This window comes from Primulina tabacum, chromosome 3 (assembly GCF_025594145.1).
Source record: "Primulina tabacum isolate GXHZ01 chromosome 3, ASM2559414v2, whole genome shotgun sequence".
Taxonomy (NCBI): Eukaryota; Viridiplantae; Streptophyta; class Magnoliopsida; order Lamiales; family Gesneriaceae; genus Primulina; species Primulina tabacum.
In genome coordinates, this window is record NC_134552.1 from 18166147 (window position 1) to 18190823 (window position 24677).

General features: G+C 32.1%; 1 protein-coding gene and 1 pseudogene across 1 annotated transcript; both read left to right on the forward strand.

The window, feature by feature from the left end:
- The first annotated feature begins 281 nt into the window (after window positions 1-281).
- LOC142540926 (rho GTPase-activating protein 1-like) lies at window positions 282-3399 on the forward strand (annotated as a pseudogene).
- Window positions 3400-4448: 1049 nt separating this feature from the next.
- Window positions 4449-15272, forward strand: LOC142540925 (signal recognition particle subunit SRP54, chloroplastic). Its single transcript, XM_075647399.1, has 15 exons — window positions 4449-4658; window positions 4737-4875; window positions 6218-6285; window positions 6366-6467; window positions 6973-7125; window positions 7237-7314; window positions 9179-9304; window positions 9395-9497; window positions 9916-10016; window positions 10518-10655; window positions 10781-10924; window positions 13713-13788; window positions 14278-14363; window positions 14456-14581; window positions 14951-15272. Exons 1-15 carry the CDS (start codon window positions 4503-4505, stop codon window positions 15053-15055), a joined length of 1701 nt encoding a protein of 566 aa, XP_075503514.1. The 5' UTR covers window positions 4449-4502; the 3' UTR covers window positions 15056-15272.
- Window positions 15273-24677: the final 9405 nt, after the last annotated feature.

Below are 24677 nucleotides of genomic sequence, written 5' to 3' on the forward strand. Positions count from 1 at the left end.
AAATTATCATATGAGTCTATTACAAGCTCTTATAAAATATTTTAAACTTTCATTTTTCAATCAACGTAAAATAAAGATATTACAATCCACATTTGGAAGGCAATCAAATATCCAATATATTTTTAAAAAAATCCAATATATATGTTTAAAATGTGAATAATTATGTAGTTAAATTAATATTTAACTTTTTTGTTACTATTTTTAAAATGAGCATAAGAAGCATAGATATTGCGTATAATTATATTTTATTATTACAATCGGCAATGTGTGAGTATGTGGGATATATGCCAATGGAGAAGGTGTAATAAACATGATGATGTTCAAATACTACCAGTCGCAAGCAATTCCTTCAACCAGACTCCAAAACAAAATTCCCATTCATTTGAACATAAAAAATCTGCGCCATATCTCTTCGATCCTAAGCATTTTCTGCAGCAATCCACCCACCCACCGTTAAAAATCCAATCCCCACGAACTAAATTCAAGAATTAAGCCTCCCACCAAACTCTGCCAGTTCTTGTCCTCCATCAAACCCCATAAAAACCCAATCTTGAAACTCACACAACATTTCATTACCAATATTTCAAAATAAAAACTTGAAAAAAGAGCGAATCATGACGGAGCTAATGCATTCCCCACACCATCTGCCTTCATCTTCTAGCTCTATTACCAGTAGTGATGCCATAGGTTTTTCCAGAAGAAACAGAGGTAACGAGAAGCTTTGTACACAAATACGAGGAGGAGAAGAAGAGGATCAGGTGTCTGTTTTGGCTGTGTTAGTCACAGTTATTAGGAAATCTTTGGTGGGTTGTAGTAGTACTACAAGTGGGGCAGAGGAGAAGGAGATTGGGTGGCCTACAAATGTGAAGCATGTTGCGCATGTCACGTTCGATAGAATCAATGGGTTTCTTGGACTTCCTGTTGAATTTGAACCTGAAGTCCCCAGGAGGCCTCCTAGTGCCAGGTTAGCACTTCTTTTTGGTTTGCATATTGTTTTTAGATTATATGTTTGCCATTTGTTGTGGTGGGTTGTGTAAAGATTTTACTGTTCTGGGCTCCGAGAAACTGTATGTCAGACATGCTAAATTTACTTTATGGTAATACTTTTTTTTTCCCCTGTAGTTTAGTGTTTCTTTCCTTCTTTATTTGTTAACCGGGGGTGTTAGGTATAAATATTATTAAAGAACCATGTATTCTCTGTTACATCAGCATCTTATGAAATGATCATCGTTTATGTTCAAGTGTTTTTTGAGTGATTTTAGGAATTGGGTGGCAAGAAACATCTGAGGTGGTTTGGTCTTCTTGAACTAATCTGCAGAAAAAAAGTTCACATGTTCTTTCATTGTATCCTCTGCATTAAATGTAGAAATGTCTTAGTTGCTTCAAATTCTGACATTGAATGTATATGTACTAAAAATATTTGACCTTTAACAAGATACATGGTAGTAGATATTAATTATTTTCTTTTAATTACCTCAACCATCATAAATGAGTAAAATGGAAGAAAACAGATACTTGTAGATTTGAAGGTTAGTTTAATAATAGAAAAATGTTCCTGGTGATGGAGATAAATCTAACCGTATCTGTTATACTCTGTTTTAGTACCTGGATTCTTACATTAAAAATTTATGTAGATTCCAAGTAATGCTAGCAGACACCATGAAATTATACCAGTTTATGGACTAACATTTCATTTCAAATAGTACGAGAGTTTTTGGAGTTTCCACGGAGTCGATGCAACTTTCACCGGATTCTAGAGGTAACCGCGTGCCTGTGATCCTACTAATGATGCAACAACGCTTGTATTCACAAGGCGGCCTTAAGGTAATACAACCGTAATTTTTTTCGAAATCCCTTCATCATTGTCTGAAAAGAATGTTGATCCAAGTTTTTTTATAAATGAATCCAAATTAAGACCACCTAATTTCTTTTACTTTAATTTTCAGATGGAAGGAATCTTCAGAATTAATCCTGAAAATAGCCGGGAAGAGTATGTGAGGGAGCAACTAAATAACGGAGTAAGTTCCAGATGACATTGATGTTCATTGTTTAGCAGGTCTAATCAAGGTACTTCTTCAGTACAACTGTTGCATGTTAAAACCGGCAGTTTAATTGCTTTGCATTCGGTCATGGAAGATACTCTATAATCAGATATGGTGCTATGTTATGTATTTTGTTGGTGCCTACGGACAATGAACTGATCATTACCGTTAACTCTAAATGTCGGTTTATCGCAGGCTTGGTTTAGAGAACTTCCTACAGGAGTATTAGATTCTTTGTCTACAGATCATGTAATGCAGGCACTGTCTGAAGATGAGTATACTCAGCTTGTGAGGCAACTTCCACCAACTGAAGCTGCACTGTTGGATTGGTCGATAAATCTCATGGCTGATGTTGCTACGATGGAACATTTGAACAAAATGAATGCTCGAAACATCGCTATGGTTTTTGCTCCGAACATGACAAAGGTGAGCCGTGATTGCCGAATTGCATCAAATGTTAAAGGAAAGTTTCTTCTGGATATAAGCTCATGGCTAGAAATCCATGTGTGTATTGGATATCTAATTTTCAGCTCAGGTTAAAATTGGGTTCTGAAGGTAAGTCCACCACCATAGGCACTTGTTTCTTTATGTTTGTATCGTTTTCATATGTTTACGATAATGCAAACTGTGTTTGCAACCTAAGATTATTATACTGAATGCATTTTGTCTCGTTAATTATTTTCTAGAAAAAAATGTACAAGAAATTATGTGTTTGGTCCGAAGATTGATGAATATTTCTTGGTGCAGATGTCTGATCCTCTCACAGCACTGATGTTTACAGTCCAGGTAATGAATTTTCTCAAAACTCTCATACTTAAAACGTTGAGAGTAAGAAAAGACTATACGGTAGAAGTTGGCCCAACTCCAACGCCCCAGCTCGAGCCTTCAGATGAAGATTGCCATAAAAGCATGCCAAGGCCGAAAGATTTGCAGGCCAAAGAACCACCCTCAAATCACCCTATCAGCTTTTGCCCTCAAGTTGACTCGAAAACTGGAAACGGAACTCATAAATTTCAAAGTTCCATTGAGAATATCTTAGCTGAGGAAAAGGGTCTGAATTTTCTTGAAGGTGTTAAAGGTAAGTGCAGTGACTCAACTGAGGCCGAGTAACTCAAATGGTACCAGGAAAGAATCAAGAAAATGAATTTCAGGACGAGTTATTCCTTCTAAAGAGACCGTAGATGTAAATTCTCAAACAGATCAGGTGGGGGCCTGGAGGTGAAACTCAAGAAACGACGCAATTTTCAGATAGCAGATTTGATCACTTGATTTATTCTTTTCATTAAATTCGATTTGGTTTTGTGTATGCAACAACTACGTTATATTGGAGTATCATTTGATTTGGAGTTGCTTTCAAGTTGGCTTCATGCTAGCTCTCCCTTTACCTATAATATGTGATTTTTTTTGCCTTTAACGCTTACTAAGAGAGGCAGATCATCTATGCAATCTCCCGTCATTGGTGTCCGAGTTGGTGGACTAGATCAGATGTTCGATTCTCCTCAATAACACATTCTCGGGTGAGTTTGCTGCACAAGGTTTGTCCGTTATGTTTATCTGTCTAACATAATTCGAACGATATTAAGTTAACCTGAAAGTTTAGTCAGCACACATTGTAAGATAGCGGCTGCTAATTACATCGTCGTAAAAAAAGTCCATCTTTCAAAAACATTTGAAATGTCATTTATCAACTTTTTATAAAACAAAGTATAATACTCGAAACTATTGTATTTGGTTATATTGATTTATTTATTTTTTTATCTTAGTTTGAAGCTTCACCAATTTGGTTATATTTTGATCATTTTAGTTTTTACATCAAGCTTGGTATTATTTTGAAAATTATAAAAATAGTAATTATTAATTTTATTTTAGATATTTTAAAAAATATGTTTGAGAGAATTGATCCAAATTATAAGAGCAATTTTTTCAAGCCACAATTGCAGCTAATACTAGTATGATAATACAAACATATAAATTATTTTTATTATCTACTGAATTATTTTTTAAGTAATCAATATTTGTGAAACTATTTTCTTAGGAAAATACAGTGATAGTAGATTTTTTTTTTTTTTGGAAAAATATAATTTTAAATTCTAAAAACAAAATTTTAAGGTATGGATCATTCCAATCCATAAAATAAGATTTATTTTTTGATTGAAGTGAATTTTAAATAAATTTAATATCAAATTTATGAAATTTTAATCATAATTGCAATTGATTCAAATAAATCAAAATATATGTAAATTGAAATATATCTCACAAATATGTCGCACTAAATCTAGTTCATCGATTATTCTATTTGTTTTTCAATATTTAAGCAATAAAAAAAGAAATAAATAAAAGAGGGTGTATGGTAATTGTGATAGGCCGCGACACAGAGGAACCACAACAAAGATAAAGTAAACTAAAGTGAAGCAGCCTATCACAAGCGGATAAAAATCTGAGCTCTCTTCCCCTCCTAGAATGGAGGCCTCCTCTCAGTTCTCGACCGTTACTTCCCGCCATTTCTTCCCTTCCATCCCCAAATTGCTTCTACAGAGCCCCAGATTACCCAAATACTGCTCTTCGTGGACTGGCTCAGCTCGATTCCTGTCCTTTTCCCCTGGGAACTCATTCACTGTGAGTCCCGCGACTCCATATATTGTTGTTGAAGTTTTATTATCGTTTCTTGTTGTCATGATTCTCAATTTTATGCAGAAAGAGGTATGGGGAGTGATAAATTCAAGGGGTGACGTTAATCTTGGAAGGGAAGTTCGGCCCTGCATTGTGAGAGCAGAAATGTTCGGGCAGCTCACCAGTGGACTGGAAGCCGCTTGGAACAAGCTCAAGGGCGAAGGTTTTTGTTTTTGAATTTTTGTTTTCAAGAAACTTTGATGTCCCATCTCGACTCATGAAAACTGTGAGTACAAAAATATTTTTGAGCTTAATGATCATGATATGCTCGATGTGAATATTGTCATATTGAAGCGTTCTTAGAGATCTTAATTACATGATATTTTGTACTTTATGGTAGAAGTGTAAGAGTGATTTTAGTCGAGAGTGATTCTCCTAACATTTCATTGACTTGAAGCTTAAATACTATATGGGAAACTAGCGAATAAAACTTGGTAGAGTCAATATTTGATTCTGTTTTAATGATCATTTGAAGTTCCCAATGTCAGCACTTTGATGGCCACCTAAGGCCCACTTAATGAAATATAAAGGAATTGTGCTCCCGGAATCTTGAACCTCTGATCTCTCGTCTCTAGTATCATGTTGAAATTGCTGGTCTCAAAAGTTGGAGTTCGCAAAAGATGGTATAATCAATAGTTTTTTTATTTAATACAACTCGAGACAAATGAACTAAGTACTTTAAGTCCACGCCTAAGGAAAAATTCCCAAAAAGAAATTTTGCCTTTCATAGTGAGTCAATGAAGAAACGTGTGCTATGTGTGTGTGAAAAAAAAAAATCCACCCTTCTATTTCTTCTTGTAATCATGTACATCCACTTGTAAATAATAGAAGCGAAATTCGCCGACTTTAAGTTGCCTTTAAATATTGAAGTTTCACGGCGGAATTCTAGATTGCAAATCATAGCTGCATGCACAATATGACTCACATCACATGGTGTAATTGATTTTTATGAGTAAAAATTCTGTATGCACGCACATATGATCAAGATTTGATACAGGATAGCTGAAAACTTTGCCCAAAATAGAAGGTTTGCAACAAGTTAAATAGATATCAAGAGGAGTCTAATGGTTTGTAGCTCTGATGTATGGTGTGACGAGCCCGAGCAGATGATGAAATAGACTCTTTGAGAATGGGGAAAGTAAATATGTGCCATAAAAGGATATGGTTGGAATTAAAAAATTTAGAGGTAGAAGAAATATGAATGGGTCTCTCAAGTCTAACAGAAAAGCATTCTAAGAATATCCAAAGTAAAATCCAATTGCATGGAATGGAGTAGGCTTTAGAATGCAAAACCCTCTTGTTCGTCCATACCAAAATTGTGGAACAAATTTTTCCTTAAGTTTCTTTTGATCTCTTCTGCTCTTATGTTGTGATTGATTTTTCGCATGATCCATCTTGCTTGTTTACATATTATTGCTGTTCCTTAAGGTTGGAAATGTTAAAAATCAAATGCAAGCTATTTATTATCCTTAACTAACTTCTGAGTTGAATTTTTTTCAATTTAGAGGTTTTGACCAAAGAAAATATCGTGGAACCTATGAGAGACATTAGAAGAGCTCTTCTAGAAGCAGATGTAAGCATCTCTATATCCTTTGTTAATTATTATATTGCAATGTCCACTTTATCTCAGATGTCTTTCAATTTCCTTGGCAGGTTAGCCTTCCTGTTGTTAGGAGATTTGTTCAATCCGTAAGCGACCAAGCTGTTGGTACAGGATTGATTCGAGGAGTAAAACCAGATCAGCAATTGGTTAAGGTATTCTCAATATTTGGTTTGCCCTATCACGAGGACAAAGGTTTCAGCAGTTCTAAACATATCTTTGTAGTTTAGATTTTCTAAAATCTTAGCAACTTTATCTTTCCTAAAGCTTCCATGTCTTCATGGTGATTGTATTGTCCTAAAGCATTTTATGTATGCGTACAGGATGTGTTTTACCATTGTTGATTCTCTTTGTGATGTTTTGTTGCCTAAAACGTGTTTCATTATTTTTCCTGATGAGGACATGGCTTCTGTTCCAGATTAAATTAATTGACATGAAGTATTTGGAATTTTTATGCTTGGCAAAGTTGGATAAACTACCTCTAGGGCAAGTTATCTAAGATTTTTGGTACAGTTACAATCATTTCTTGAACTATCAGAATGTGCCTAAATGCGGTATTGAGCTGATGATCAATCAATCATGTGTAATCAACAAAAATGTGATTTATTGAACATCATGTGGAAGTTGGAGATGTTATAACTTGATTTTTGGTTGACGTAGATCGTGAGTGACGAGCTCGTTCAGCTAATGGGAGGAGAGGTTTCTGAGCTGGTTTTTTCAAAATCTAAACCAACTGTAATTCTGTTGGCTGGATTGCAAGGTGTTGGAAAAACAACTGTCTGTGCAAAACTAGCTTTTTATCTTCAAAAGCAGGTGTAGTTTATAAATTTTTATTTTTGTGCCATAACCTCTCTTAACCTATAAATTGTGTTCCAGTATTATGTTCTCCCAAACCTTACTGAGCAAGTATGGCATCACTAACAGGGGAAGAGTTGCATGCTTGTTGCTGGGGATGTTTACAGACCTGCTGCTATCGACCAGTTGGTTATTTTGGGTGAACAGGTACTAACCGGTTATAGCATATATCTTTGCGAAACAATTTAAAATGTCAATATTGTTATTATGTCATGTTTTTGTTATATATATATATATATATATATATATATTCTTGTTAGCTTGGGAATGTTATGCAAAAGGTCTACAATTTACAATAATGAAGAGATAATGACGATCATAAAATGCCATAAATTCTATATCTGATAGGCATAAACATAGAATTAAATTTCGAGTTTATGGTCATTATGTCGGAATTTATAATGTGAGTTACTAGTTGCATATCCATTCATCTGTATATACCCCATAGGTTATTTTAAGCAAAACACACCATCAAAATTATAGTGCGATTCTAGTGTTGAGTTAGACAATCTAGGCAAACATAAGAATCAGCTATAGGAGGCTTTCTTATGAAGAATATCTTCAAACACGTCTAGGAATCTTTCTCTATTTGGTAAGTGGGCTTACATATATCATTTGAATTTTTGCTTACTTGTTTTATAATTTGATTATTGTTTTAAAATATATTTTATGCCTTAAATCGATTGAGTATGCTTTCGTGGATTTAAAATTGTGCACATTCTGATTTTCTAAAATAAGAATATGGTTATGGGCACTGTTAATATTCAAAATCTAAGTGGAAATGAATTTTCCGAATTATGTCATGTTATGGCCCGCTGGTCAGACCCTGATACGGTGGGATGATAACCGCAGGTCTGATCTTGATACGGTGGGAAACCGTTGTTATGAGATTTTTAGACCTTTTATTCGGTCGGTGAACTGATGTTATGGCCCTGATGTGGTGAGATTATAACTGATAATATGGTCTTGTCCTTTTTAGAGGAGTGACATATAATGGACCGATGGTCAGAAAGAAATTATGAATTACGTTATGTTATGGCCCTGATACAGTGAGATTATAACCAATAATATGGTATCACCGCTTAAATTTGTAACATATATGAGACTGATATCAGCATCTACGAGGAAATTAACGGATTTTCAGTGCTCATTCCTATTCATTCTATTTCTGAATTATTATGAAAGAAATCAGCCTAGTTATATGTTTAAGTTCTGGTATGTTTTTATTGTGAAGTTATCTATACATATATAACTCTTATCTTGTTTTATTTACTACTACTTGAGAATGTTATTTTTATAAAAATCGAGAATTATTCCACTTTCACTTGCTGAGTGATGATCATATCACTCCCCCTTTTAAGAAAAAAAGAGCAAGAATGAAGTCGAGGGCCACAAACAAACAATGTTTTGGATATAGTAGAATTATGCGAAGATGACTTGAGGATTTTTGTTACCAGTGTAATGTGTATTTAGCTTATTTCTCATAAAATAGATTTTTTTATGTTCCGCTGCTATTTAAAGTTATGAGTTGTAAATATCTGATTTGGATTTTATAGTAAAATAGACTTTTTTTTAGAATGTATGTACCTCGGAGGCTCAAACATTTAGGAAAGTTTAACCATTATTTTTGAGGATGTTGCCGTGTCACCGGCTCCAGGCGCGGGGCGTGACATTGTTTATTCTTGATGTGTCTATATGTTGCATAACATGGTTCTCAAGCATAAATTTCCATCATAGATGTTGTGTTTCTTGAGTGTTTAATGCAATAAGTTGGTATCGTATGTGAGGCCATGGTGGGCAGGGAGTCCTCGAAATTCCTTTCAAATATTTTCCATGGTCCTTCTAAATGAATTATTATTTAAATAAATAGATTCAAGTTATGCTAAATGCAGAATAGCTCATTGCAACCAATCTTAAATACTACGTGCTATTTCACATATTCATTTGTCATCTTATATTTATTTTCACATTCTTTCCTTCATAAAATCATTCATTTAAAAGTTTTGAACAGGTTGGGGTACCTGTTTATGCAGCAGGAACTGATATCAAACCTGCAGAAATAGCTAGGCTAGGCTTGCAGGAGGCCAGGAAAAAGAACGTAGATATGATCATAATGGATACTGCTGGAAGACTTCAGGTGAATTAGTTGAGGAGTGACTTGAAAATATCTTTACATGCAATGACTTCAGAATAAATCAATCTGTAAGTTAATTTAAATTCTCTTCAGATTGACAAAACTATGATGGATGAACTAAAAGAAGTGAAAAGGGTACTGAATCCCACTGAAGTTCTGCTTGTCGTGGATGCAATGACTGGCCAAGAAGCTGCAGGTATAAATGCTTGTTGATGAGTCAAATCATCTTCGACAAGATTTAAGGTTTCATGAGAAATACACCGAACTCTGTCATGGAAAAGCACATAAAACTAATCACCGTGCCTTTGTATTTGTTTGGCATAAATGTTTGTTGAGGGACTATTTATGCCATGTGCAGAAAATTCAATAGCAGTAATTTTGTTAACGCCATCTCCTAACTGTCTTTTACCGCCTTTGTTGCTGTCACGTACATGTGTCATCATCTAAATTTATCGACTGAAGTAGATCTGAGATAGTATGCTATCCTCGTGTCATCTGCCTAGATATTGAGAATCATGTTGTAAAATTATTTAGGCAATTGAATGCTGATCTTTTTGGGATCATGAATTTTTTGTTTAATCTTTAACTGAAGTTGACCTTTGATCATATTTTAGCCTTAGTGACAACATTCAATGTTGAAATTGGAATTACTGGTGCCATTTTAACAAAGTTAGACGGAGATTCTAGAGGTGGAGCTGCCTTAAGTGTGAAAGAGGTTAGCATATGTATATCTATGAATTTGATTTCTTATATTTCGTTTTCAGTAATTGGAAGGACATGGTGCATGAAAAGCAAGGTCAAGTTAACTTTTGAAGCCATGTTACTTACCACTTTTTATTTTTCCCCCCATCCAGTATGAGACCTCTTTGCGTTGTATTGTGAATTTTGGTTAATGTGACAAAATTGGTTGTGATTTAATAGAATGAGATGTTGTGGAGTTACCTCGATTAATCACATGGAAAACAAGAGGGAAGTAGAATGATGTATTAATAGTAAGCAATTATCTATTTGAACCACTAGCTCAAGTTTTTGACTCGTTAATTCTTCAATTGCTGCTGAAGTGATGTCAGTGATGCCAACACTATTTCTTATCAATTGGTATCTGTAGATACATTATATTTAGTTCAACTCTTAACATTGTTGATTACTAGAAAATTCTTGTTTGTTTAAAGTTATAAATTTAAATAAGCAATTCGAGTATTCGACCATGACACAGGTATCTGGGAAGCCAATCAAACTGGTAGGAAGAGGAGAGCGTATGGAAGACCTTGAACCTTTCTATCCAGATCGTATGGCTGGACGTATCTTGGGAATGGGTGATGTTTTATCGTTTGTGGAGAAAGCCCAAGAAGTTGTGAGCATCAATTAGTTTAATTTCAGTGTTTTTGATAGTGTTATTCGTTGTTTTAAGAACCTATTACTTGGTTTCCTAATTTTTTGACAAAGCTATTTGATGTGATCCTTGAATATACTGAGTAGATGCGCCAAGAAGACGCTGAAGATCTTCAGAAAAAGATCATGAGTGCGAAATTTGATTTCAATGACTTCTTGAAGCAAACTCGTGCCGTTGCGCGTATGGGATCGATGTCTCGTGTTATTGGTATGATTCCTGGCATGGGGAAGGTATGAAACCTGATGTTTATTTGGCTGCCATTACACACCTATCTATATATTTATATAACTGTAAAAGTGTGGATCATTAGCTTTGTTTTTCATTTGTGAAAAGATAAAAATGATCTTCTTATCAATACAAATCCAAAAACTCAATAAATATATATATGTAAAATTTTAATTGTGTCAAGGGCAAAAATGATATGCCAAAATTTTATATTCATCATCCTAATAATTAATAATTAAGAATTATCACTACAATATACATTGATTGTAGTAATTTATATCACTGCAAGAATAAAATGTAACTCTTATATTAATTTTATCAAATAATCCATCTTTATACTACCTTTAAATGTTTTATCCTTTTAATTTTCTCTCTTCATGTTTTTTATAATTTAGTGCAATTTTCTAATTATATTTTTAATGCAGTTTCTAATTAAGTAATAAATTATGGTATCACAAGAAGATATATGAAAAAATTAATTATATATGCAATAGTAGAATAACATGATAAGTATATAATAATATGATAATATGAAGTTTAATATTAACATAATTTATATTTTTTTAACTAAGAATTGAAAATAAAGAGCTTAATGAATTATTTAGGAGAATTTATATCAACAATTATAAATGTGAATATATTAATAATATCATAAAATATGAATCTCTTATAAGAATTCAGAGAATTTAGTTATAATAAGCAATTTAAAGATTTAAGTAGCATTTAAAAAAAAAAATTATATATCATACAGATTTATAAATTCAATATACAAAATTGGTAATTTTTTAAAACATCTATTAAAATTGTTTAAGATTTAGATATTAAGGGTTTAAAGGTAAACCCGACCTTGGTTCTTAAGAACACTAGAACCAAAATCAGAACTATTTTTTTTTTTTTGAGTTCCAAAATCAACTCTCATATTAAATAAATTTCAGAACATATATTTAAACAATTAGCTTCACTTCCTCAAATGTTAATAGCTATTTTATTTGATATTAAAAAATAGATCATACTAGCACTTTTTTTTTAAAAAAAATATTATATATTAGACAATTTATAAATTCAATACAAAAAATTTGTAGTTTGAGATCTTTTGATTTACACTTTTCAATTTCTTTATATATATTTTTTTAATTATTTATGAAATAATCAGAAAATAAAAAATTTCACACTCAAGCAAGTGACATAAATATTGCATATAATTTGATTATGCTACAACTCTAAAACTTAAAAAGCAATAATTTCAAATGTTTAATACTACAGTCGATTTGATATTAAAAAATAGATCATCGAAAACAAATATTTTGAAATGTCCAATGTATATACGTAAATAAAAACTAAGCACACACAAATACATAAAAAATATAACAATGATTATTATCTGAAGACTTGATGAAAATATAAATTATATATTTTTTTAATAATTCTTTATTAACTAATGTATGTGAAAATTATTTGATTGTACAAAAAATTATATAGTCACATCTATTTTTTCTTTCAAGGGAGATAATGATTATCCGTATGAAAATTTATAATTAATACATATATAATATTGATTTTGATTTTAAAAGATAGTAAAAATTCAAAAAATATATGAAAATTTAGAAAAACAATTATCTACAACAAATGTATATATTATAGGCATGATTATTTTATTAAATTGTATAACTAAAAAATTAAATGCATGTGATAGTCAAATTCAGTTAGCAATCAAAACCCTAAACATATAAGGCATGAAAAGAGATATTAATGCCAATAGTTTAAAATTCGTATTTAATAATTATTGTATGAGTTTATTTGATATTTACCATAAGATCTTATCTAAATGTGTATTTCATCACATATGTTGATTTATTTATTATTTTAAAATTGTATTTAATAAGAAACTAATATTTATCGATGTTAGTCTACAAAAGATAGATTCTGATATAAAATTAATTCTCTGTGATATAAAATTTTAAAAACAAAAGGTAAAAAAATTTCGTGTTAAATATTATTTAAATTGAATATTATGGGTTATATTTTACTATCAATATTATTATTTCATTAGTTTTGATATTGTTTTGATGAGTTAGTGACGATAATTTTAAATAGATAATTATTTGTTTTTAGTGTGCTTAACTTGTGTAAATTATGATTTATGCATTAATAAAATCCATAATTTGTTTGATTTTTAGGTCATTCTATATTATGTTCATTATTATTTATTATATAAAGAAAATCAACTGCTTGAATTTTAATTTGGGAAACAATTTTGAAAGTAAGTTATATAAGTTCTTAATTAATTTATTAATCTAATATGACTAGAGATTAAGTTCAGATAAATAACAAAATGATTGAAATTGTTTTTTTATAAAATTAAATTTTTTTAATTTTTATTATACAATTGATATTTGTTATCATGTTAGTTTTCTTAAAAACTGAATTTGCCTTGCCAAATCGTATTGTGAAACTTTAAAATATATCGTTACATGCATCTTATACAAGGAGGAGTTAATTCTCTTTACTTATTTTTTAATTGTGCTATCAGAATAGCTACTACTCATTTCTGCTAAGGAATTTATTCAAAGTTCCACTAGTCACTCTATGTTTATGCTCCGTATATAGCTATTACTAACTAACTTAATCCTGGTAGAAGGGTGGCTAGCTTTATGTTGGAATTTTATAGTAAGGTTTGCCTGCTGGTAAGGCAAGAGTTAAATTTTCCATCCAATTCATTAAGATGATAAACGTTTATATTATTGTTTTGGAGGCCTTTCATCACCATAACTGAATTTTTGGATATTCAAATAGGTTACTCCTGCACAAGTTCGAGACGCAGAAAAGAGCTTGAAAGTAATGGAGTCAATGATCGAAGCAATGACCCCAGGTTATTTATTTATATTTGTTTGGACCTAAAAAAAAAATCTGCACATGCATCTTTGTTTCCCACCTTTTGTTCTCATACTCTACTTATCCTCTTTTGGTTTTTCACCATATCCCTTGTATCTTTTGACATGATAGAGGTGTAGAAAAGGATAATGTGAAATATCTTGTATTCTTGTTACTTATTGGTCCTCTTCTAAATTTTCATTCAAGATTTTGCTAGGCTGCCGAGTAAATGTGGACTCCGTGGTTAATTTGTTAATACTCTGACAACGTAAAGTTTCCATTTATTAATTCTGCGATATCAATTTGGTCTGTTCATTTGATATAAAATTGGTCTGTTAATTTGATTTCATGTTTAAATATGAGGGAATTGAATGTGCAAATGTTTTTATCAAGCAAGGAAGTAATGGTCAACATTGAAGTTTGAGTTTCTATTAAATATTGGCTCTAACCTTCGGAGGACTCATATGCTCTAATGATTCTTATGCAGAGGAGAGGGAAAAACCAGAATTGTTAGCAGAATCACCCGTCAGGAGGAAACGAGTTGCTCAAGATTCTGGGAAAACTGAGCAACAGGTATCAGTAGATGGCCCGTATGCAGATAACCCCGTCTCTCTCTTAAGAACTGGGTTTTTGACAGTATAACTGACATTTTGATTTCGCATCAGGTGAGTCAACTTGTTGCTCAAATTTTTCAAATGCGTGTACGTATGAAGAACTTGATGGGTGTAATGGAAGGTGGATCACTTCCTGCATTGAGCAATCTTGAGGAGGCACTAAAAGATGAGCAAAAGGTGCTCTTGTGTATATTATTTTCTAAATTCAAGAGTCATAAGTTTGTAGAAGTACTTGTGTGAAATTATTTGGTGGATCCATTGTTTCAATAAAATTTGGGGGCGAAATTTGCAACTTTATAAAATATTTATAAAATTTCAAAAAGAATTCATCTAACTAGCCAACTGACTCCCCTCAGCACCCATTAGGTCCGACCTGGTAAACCTGCGGTGCGCAATCAATCATGCATTTGTTAGTACTTCTGTTCATGTAAAAATATCTTCCCGTCTTTCATTATTTACGAGGCCTGCTTCAGAAATTAAGACGGCTCAAAGTTACGCACTTGCCTTTAAGAATACATTTATCATCTGACAATTACTTATGTTTAGGCTCCCCCTGGTACTGCAAGGAGAAAACGAAAATCGGAATCAAGAAGACAGTTTGTAGACTCATCTTCAGCTTCAACTCCTCGCGGTTTTGGGGCCAAAAATTGAGTAACTGGTGGCTTCAACTCTCTATGGTTATACAATGTGTCCTGGTGCCATCCATACGATTTTCTATGATTTTCTGGAGTCGCATTCGTTTCGGTGCAGAAGGCATTGCATTATTTTACCAAAAGTGACATTCAGTTCATGTGAAATGAATATTTAGTACTTGATCTGTCACATTTGAGTTCTCAGCGATTGATCTATTTACGAGAATTTATTTTTTTCTTGGCAAGGAATGCAAAATTTTTTATGTATTGAAAATTAAAGCTAGCTCTCTTCCTCAGGCCTCCTAACCGACCATTGATCATAGTAATTTCAGACAATATGTAATTAAAATAATGCAGGAAATTAATATGCATAAATCAATAAATTTATTAAGATCGAAAGTATTCGAGTTTCTGATTGTATACGATAAAAGAAATAGGCGATTTAATTGGTCATATATATGTATATATTACAATTATTTTTAAAACATTAACATTGGAATCAAAATACATTCTACAATCTTTTCGAGACTTGAGATACAACTTCAATTTCAAGAATGATATTCAAAGTTTTGGAAGTGAGATTGGTAGTGGGAACAAAGAAAGTTTTGTTTTTTCTCCGTAAAAACTTGCCCCTAAGCCTGCTCTTTGATATTCATTTTATAGACATCTTCAAAGACATTCTTGTAATCTTGAATGATGACTTGTGGATCTCACCCTTGCATCAACCATGATGTCGTTAATTAATATATATATATTTTATTATCATTTATATTTCACCATTTTCATATAATTAAGATCCATCAACATATAAAGGTCCGTCATCATCATCCTCTATCCCACGTTTTGTACCTTTTTACATATAAATGTATATTTTGATGCACGGGATAAGAGAGGGATTGATAAATAATCCTCCTTATCCCATGTTTGGTACCTTTTTAGAAAGTTCATGATAATATCACAGGCCCGTGATAAATAATTTTATACAATGATAAAATATCACTTTTATGCTATGTGATAATTTTAATTTAATGATAAAAAACACCACAAATGACTTAATTGACCTCAATATATAAAAATCATAAACCCTATATATGATCAAATTCTAAATTAGTACCAGTAGATGATAATTATATAAATGATTTTTATAAATCTCTGCTAGTAAGTAGAAATTAAAATCAAATAAATATTTTTATTTATTTTTATATATTATATAATATGATAATTATATAAATGAACTCGAGATAATTATATAAATGATTTTTATAAATCTCAATAAAATTATTAGTATCATTCGATTAACCTTAAAAATTGATATTTGACTTGACTCACAAAATCAAGAGCTCAATTATCATATTATATAATATATAAAATTAGGTAAAAATAAATAAATCATGCAAGCATTGTCGACGCATAAACAGATAAGAAATTTGAACTCAAGCAACGACTTTGAAATTATAAAATTTATTATGATAATATTAATTTTGTCATTACAATCTAATATATAAATTTAATCACTCTTATTAAAATCATATCAAGCATTAAATATAATATCCTACATATTTATCCTTATATTATATATCACATGTTTATCCATGTGTACCAAACTATGCCTAAATGAACTGAGGATTCTAAAGATTGTGATATAGATGAAGGCCTAGGTGTGAATTTCAATAAAATTGTTTGCATCTCTTTCGGAGTTTTCTCTACTGCAAGCATAACTGTCATTTGGAATTTTTGTGCAAGGACTTCTCTCTGTAACGGTATTTGAAATATTTTTGGAATTTGGTTTGGAATTCTAGCGGTCATAATTTTATGATTTGTAATCAAGTTTTGTAAATTTGTCATTGAAAGATTGGGATGAATTTTGAATTTATCTCACCATTATATTTAAATCTTCTTCAGAGCATTGTAATTTTTTTTATCTAAATATTCGACCATCTCTGCAAGATTCTGGAAGGTATAATTTGTTACAGTAGATGCCTTGTAAGCCATCTTTTGACTGATGATTTTATCGATTAATGTATAATATAAAAATATTTATTACAATATAATTTATGTTTTATATTTATTCTGACATCAATTTATTTGTATACTAATGTAATTGCATAGATAAAGAATCTGAATATATTATAAAGAATTTGAATATATTATAACACAATAAATACAAGGTTGCGCACACATGATGAAAATGATGAAACAAATATTTAAGTTACTGTATATTCTAAACAAGTTCCTAATAGGTTCAGCCACCTAAAAGAAGTTGAAGATGAAGTGGTTGCGCCAAACACTTGTGTTCTCTGCAAGTGGTTACTATTCATCAAGTGGATAAATTTTACCATTCATCGAGTGGAAAGTTAATATGGACTAATGGTGCCAATGAAGCTCTGTTTTACTATTATTTCGCGATATAACATTCTTTATTGACATTAACTTTGTGGTTACCATTCTGGCTTTCTTATAATCAATAGGTCGATGAATAGAATGGATATGTCTGTATAAGAGACACATGTTGTACCGAATCATAATGAGTTGTGAACCCAGCTGTATCCCTAAACTATTGAAGGTTACACAAGCATTGACTTATGTTTTTCTCTTGAGATAGTCAAATTCAAGGATATGAATTGTGATTGAAGTTTGATGTGATAAACATTTTAGCTTATAAGATTTTATAAGTGGATTACATATTTGGAAGTTTTGAAATCAATAAGAAAGACTGTAGTGGACACGAGCAAAGTTGTGAGCAGCATTTTTCTTGCGGCCGAAATAAAAGGAAGGTTGATCGAAGGATCTACATGAAGCTTATAATACAGCTAGCTTAAGCGAAAGACAATCCTCAGACGACATGAATTGGATTTGATCTCTCTCTTGTATTGTGTACGCTATTTATAGGTTCACCTTCTTCAATGACTGTTAAAACAGAGAGGATAATACAACTGCCAAAATTGTATAGGGCTGTTGCAAAATTGCAGCTGCCAATTATAGAGTTTGGGAGGTTGGCTTTTGAATTTTAACTTCAATGCTTGAAAATTTTGATTTCACACACATCATTATAATGAGCTACTTATACTCGTCATATCAGAGTTATTGGATCGTCGATCGAGATTATGATAAAACCACAATCATAAATTTTATGGTCCATGAGCTTGAAGTCTCCTAGCCTAACTCTAATTAGTAGGAGTCCTAGTTGGACCACATAACTAGTTAGAATCCTAATTGGATTGAAGAGCTCATGTAACTTATTACAATATACTATTGTTTTGACATAATCATAATAAGTTGATTAGCATTAAAGCAATAGACTCTCTCATTTGCTCAATTCAGTCGCCCCGGCCCACTCTCTTCTTTCTATGGTTCAGCTTCGGCCTACCAACAACCGCCGACCGTCACCGCTTGTGTCTCCCTTTTCTCAACGCAAAGTTCTTCTAGTTTTTCTAGTTCAAACCAGCAAAGAGAAATGAATCCATTCGTGGACCAGATTTGATGAGTTCGTGAATTTCCAAGGAGATTCAAGTTGATTTTGTTCGTAGACAGAAATAAGAGGAGCAATCTTCACTTAAAAACCGGAATGTTTGAGCCGAAAATGTTTATCACTTCAAGATAAAATTCAAGAAACACCCTATGCATGTTTTTGTAATTCATACGACATCCAATATCTTTTCATGGCATTCGCTGCTTTCTTGGATCTGGAAAAAAAAAAAAAATACATCAACAAAATTTTGTATAGAAAAGGGCTAGGGGTTGAAAGGCTTTTCTTCATTGGTAAGTTTATATTGGGTAACGAATTTTCAACTGGGGGTTGCAGAATTTTGAAGCCATATATGTTTATATTTTTGGTTTTATATCAAGAAGGAATTATAAAAACCTTGTTGATAATATCAGAAGTTAAAGAGATTTTTTTCAACTATTTAATAATAGTAGTTTTATCTCATAAAATAAGTGTTTTGATCTTAAATGTATATAAGAATAAAATTAAATATTTTTTTAAATTTTGATATTAAATGTATATAAGAATATTTTGATCTTAAATGTATATAAGCATATAATTATGTTTTTTTTCTAAAAAGAATTCTAAAAAGTTATGCCGTAATTTTCCTTTATCACATTCTCTATCTTCCATCATTCCTTTTCCTCTTCCTCTCCCATGATTTCATGTTCCCAACTACTGAAAATTCTTCACTTCCAGCAGTTTCTCTCTTCCCGCTTCCATTTCTTCCTCAATTGAAAATTTCTTCGTTCCCAATTGCTCCGGTCTTCCTCGTATCCTCAATCCTTCTTCGTCGCCGGAGTTTTTTTGGTGCCAATATATTTTTCATGGTGTTGAACTTGAAAGTGGAATACGATTTATATCTTTATTCGAGTCCAAATGAAGATTTGGAAAGGCGTTTTTCTTGCCTTGGGTACTTTGGTTCAAATTTTTTTTTTTGTTGAGACGGTTTCGCTTGCCAATTTTGTGACATTGATATTTTATTTAAATAATCTATGAAAATTTTTATTATTATTTTCAAAATATTATTTTTTATTGTAAATATGAGTATAAGTGACATGTATCACGAACAAAGATAAATGAGATGGTATAACAAAATACTTAAAATTCAAGAATTTTCAATTTTGTTTTTTGTACGGTGAAAGTTCTCATGGATTCAATGCTAAGTTGACCATTTCGACAATTTAATTAATAGATTATTAGGTTTTACAAAGTTCAAAGAATCATCCTCCCATTTACTCTCACGTTCGAGATGGGATTCTTTTGGATTTCTAGAGCTGCTTTCGATCGATTCATTTTTCATTCTTCTAAAATAATTCTTTATTCCTCCGCTAAAGAAATCTGCAAGTTTTCATTTTCAATATTTATTCTAATTCAGTGGAAATATTAATTGTTTATGTTTTCATGCCCAAAAGTGGCATATGAAAATGACATGAATATCTAAGATAGCTCTTTTTTCTAGCCCGATTGTAGTACTTGGACGTTGAAAATTACTTACTTTCGAGGTTTGAAGATAGTACGTGACGAATCGTGTCTTAAAATATTAAAACTTTAATATTTGCGGAAATTTTTTGAATTTTCTTATTAAATAATTTGTTAAAAATATAACTCGTAAAATAAATAATTGTCATCACGTATACTAAAATAAAATTAATATTAAAATCCCATCATTTAAAATAAATCACTAACATCCAAAAATAATAATTTAATTTAAAAATAGTCTAAGAAAAATCATAAAAAATTAATTTGCTTATCACCAATACTAATAAATAGAAACTAAAGTAAATAGTTTAAAAACACGCGTAATAACATAATTCAAAGTACAAGGTCTTCGGTTTTGCACTGACACTGTCCCGAGCTTGCTCACTGTTCATCGCCTCTCGTCTCCTCAACTACATCATCTGGATCAATCAAGTCTAATTGAGTCTAATGACTCAACATGCATAAACCGTAAATAACGAATAATATGTAATAAAAAATCCATGCAATTTAAACTTAGCTTGTACATAAAATATTATAAGCATAAATATATATAACGCGACTTTCCTGCATAATTTTTTTTTTATAAAAATCATATTTTCATACTTGTCATGCATAATTATAAACGTAAATAATTTTGGGTAGAGTTTTGTTCATTGCAAATGGCTCATAAACATAAATCGTTTGATTAAATTAAACCACAGTACTGGGCCCGCAAGGATCACCACAGCCCTTGGACTGGATGCCTGCTCTCTAACACAACATAATCCTTCGAAGAGATTGGAGAGATCCCCAGACACGTTCTCCGGCTTCCAAACCCGTAACATAATTTGACCATAAGATAAATCGCATAGTTCAAAAATAATTATTTTTCACGTGATATTATTTTTAACGTGATACGAATATCATGGACTTTGTTGGAACACCATGGACATACTTCCATAACCTCATAAATTACCCAAACAAACGTAGTCCCAAAGATGCATGCACTCGGACGCATACGGTCGGATTAAATAAAATAGCTTACGACTTACGGAACGACTCGGGACTCGAACCATACTTAGCGAACACCCTAACCTAATGTCCAAGAGCCTAAACTATCCCCAAACCATGTTCAAACCACCTAAAACGTGAACAACAGTTCATCCAAGAAAAACAGCCCATGAGATGCACTATGACCCGGTTACGCTTCTCACAACTCCATGCCTAAACCAACTCGAACCGGACCCAAACCAGACCCTAGACTCGACCCTTAGACATCCCATGAGACCCTGGTCCAGCCCAGACCCACAGCCCAAGCCTCAAACAAGCCAACACCGTGACAACTCATTCATGAGACCCCATCTGCGCAGCTTTCGTGTTTCCGATCTAGCCGTCTTCCCTAATCAACCAGATTCTAAACCACACTAACTAGGCTCATACTAGGACCCTTAGAGACTGTCTAAATCATAGGCAAGAGTCCCAACCCAGCCCCTGACTTGAAAGCAAAAGCTCGAACCCTGCAGCACCTATGTACCCCAACCTACGCAGCTGTAGTTTTCTAGTTCCAGCGCTTTTCCTGGCTAGCTATAGCGTGAACCACCATAAGTAGGCTCCCCTTAGGACCCTATCTCACGTCCCTAACCATAGCCACGAGCCCCGAACCAGGTCCTGCATGGAACCGTGCGACCAACACAAGAACAGCCTGACCGATTGCATGACAGCCTGTGCCTCCTCTTAACCCATGCCATACCAGACCATGTCTAGCCCTTACCAGCCATCAACCATGACCCAAAACACCCCTAAAGCTTACCAATAACCAGCAGCTGTGTCCCAGGAGCCCAGCCGAAGCACGTGCCACCAAAATTTGGAAGAATACGTGAGTTCATGCTTTAAGTTTTCGGAAACTGTTTCAATTGTTTTGAACCCAAGTTTGTATATAACAAGTGAATTTTCATGCATGATTTTCATCAAAATACATAATATGACAACTTCGATGCGTAAAGAAGGGATTAAGACATGCCTTTGCTTTTTTAAACACTCGAACTGTCAAATATCATTGTTGGGAAAACAGTGGGCGATCGTAGTGATGTTTCAGTTTTTTATCTTGCGTAAAAATGGCGTGAATCAACCGTGCTACGTGTGGGTGTGTGATCGGGGATGATATGACCAAGAAAAGACAAAAAAAATCTAGACTCCTAAGCACAAGTGGGTGTTTTAGGTAGACTAATTCACTAATAGATCATTAAAAAAATTTAAGATAAATAATTTAAATCTCAAAGATTAAGCGCTAAATATACAAAAAATTCAATCCCCAATTTAAAAAGATTAATATCTCTTATTATTATTATTTTTGAAAATTGATAAATAAAATAATAAAAATCCTAATCCAACTTAAATATTAATTAATTAAATTAATTATTCATAAAAATCATTATAAAATATTTTATCCTAAATTTAAGGAATAAATCCTTAATTTAAAATTTACATTTTAAATGCTTAAAATTTTATAAATCGCTTAATAAATTAAATTAAACTTTAAAATACTAAAATTTGTCAATCATTTAAAATAATTAATTTTCTTGGCTTAAAATAAATATAGCCTTTGATATGCACCTTAATTGTTTCCGGTCTTTTTTCCCGGTCCGACATCGAATATTCGCTTGAAAAACTAAAACTCGAGAAAACATTTTAAATTGCATAAACATGAGCATATGAATATCTAAATAATTTAATCATGTATCATGCACCAATTTAAATCATTAATTAAGCAAATTACATTTTATAATTATGTATGAGGTTTACGTGTACTATTTTTTGGGTACTACATTGTAAGTGTTACATGATATAGTAAAATTTGAGGGAGTTATGTTATTGTATTTTTTAATTAATGTATTGCACTTACTCCCACTTCTATATCCTTAACATGTAGCATTGGGTTTTATTTATTTATATTTTTTTATTATTTTAAAAAATAAAATTTTAAAAATGATTTGAATAGGGGAGTTTTCCACTACCCAAAGTCCAACAACACAATACGAGGATGCTGCAATTTTGTTATCTTTTTAAAAAATAGCCTTAGCCATGTCCTTTGTTGGGTGTAATAATTATTCCTGCTTGATAGAGCGATCGAACCGTAGTGCTTGAGCTGCTGTGCTGTTTAAAAGATTTGAGTTGCACCATTACTACTAGCTATAGCTTTTGGTAAAGCGGTAAGCACTCGGTCCTACAATTGGTAGCAGAGCCAAGGTCACGGGTTCGATTCTCATTGATTGCAAGGAGTGCAATTATTGGGAGGGAGATTGTTGGGTGCAATAATTGTCCCTGCTTGATAGAGCGATCGAACCGTGGTGCTTGAGCTGCTGTGCGATTTAAAAGATTTGAGTTGCACCATTACTACTAGCTATAGTTTTTGGTAAAACGATAGCACTCGGTCCTACATCTTTTGTATATAAAAAAACTAAATTATATAATGACACGTTCTCTAATACTATATTGTAAAACAAAACATCTTAAAATAATTGCTTTGATATGAACGCTTCAAAATTGCACAACTATTTTTTCGAAAACTAAACGCACATATTTAAATAAATAAAATGATTTTAAAAACAAAATAAAGAGCACAAATTTAATTAAAATAAATGAACTAATATTTTAAAAATTAAATTTTTTTAAAAGGATTGTCACTACTTCACCCATTTATTTGCTTAACATGAACAACTTTATCAAGTTTGATCGTAAAATTTAAAATACTCTTTTATCAACTTTGATTTGATTATATTTTATAAAAGATTTTAATTATATGGAATTTTTTTTAAAAAAAATATTTGTAAATAATAAAAGATTTATATTATCAACACATCTAAATATTTCAATTTAAAAATATTAAAATCAACAATTAAACTTAGATCTAAAATTGTTAAATTAATTGTTATGATCATGTGCAGTGATAAATAGGGAAGGGTTCTCGCACCTTATTGGACGGGAACGAGTAAAGAAGCTAGTTCAGACTAAGTTTATAAAGATTTTATTGGCCTCTTGGAACATAGGAACATTGACGGACAAATCAATAGAGTTATTGGATGTTATGCGATAAAGGAAGGTAAACATAGCTCGTCTTCAATAGACAAAGTGGAAGGAAAGCAATAATAATAAATTAGGAGAATGATCCAAACTTTTCTATTCAGGAACATATAAAACTAGAAATGAAGTGAGAATAATTGTGAATAAAGGATAAGATGTAGATATTACGGCTATGGGGTTTGGAGATATGACTAATAGTATCACTTTAGCCTTAGAACCAGATATCGTTCATACCATTAGTGAATAGCACCACAAGTAGGATTAGATGATGAGACTAAGAAGGAATTTTGGGACTCTTTAGGATGTACTTAGTAGAATCTCCTGTATGGAAAATATCTTCTAAGGCGGAGATTTAAATGACCATGTAGGTAAGGATAGAGTTGGGTATGAGAGGGTCCATGGAGGTCAAGGATTTGGGGTTCTAAACAACACATGGTTTCTATTATAGACTTTGCCTTAGCTCGTGATCTTAGGATAGTAAATATGTTATATGAGAAGAAGAAAAGTCATTTAGTAACCTTTATGTTGGAACAATTTATGTTTTGGTGATTGAAAAAGGTTGCTGATCCATTGGATATTTAAATAACCTAACTGAACTGAATTCAAGAAGGTAAAA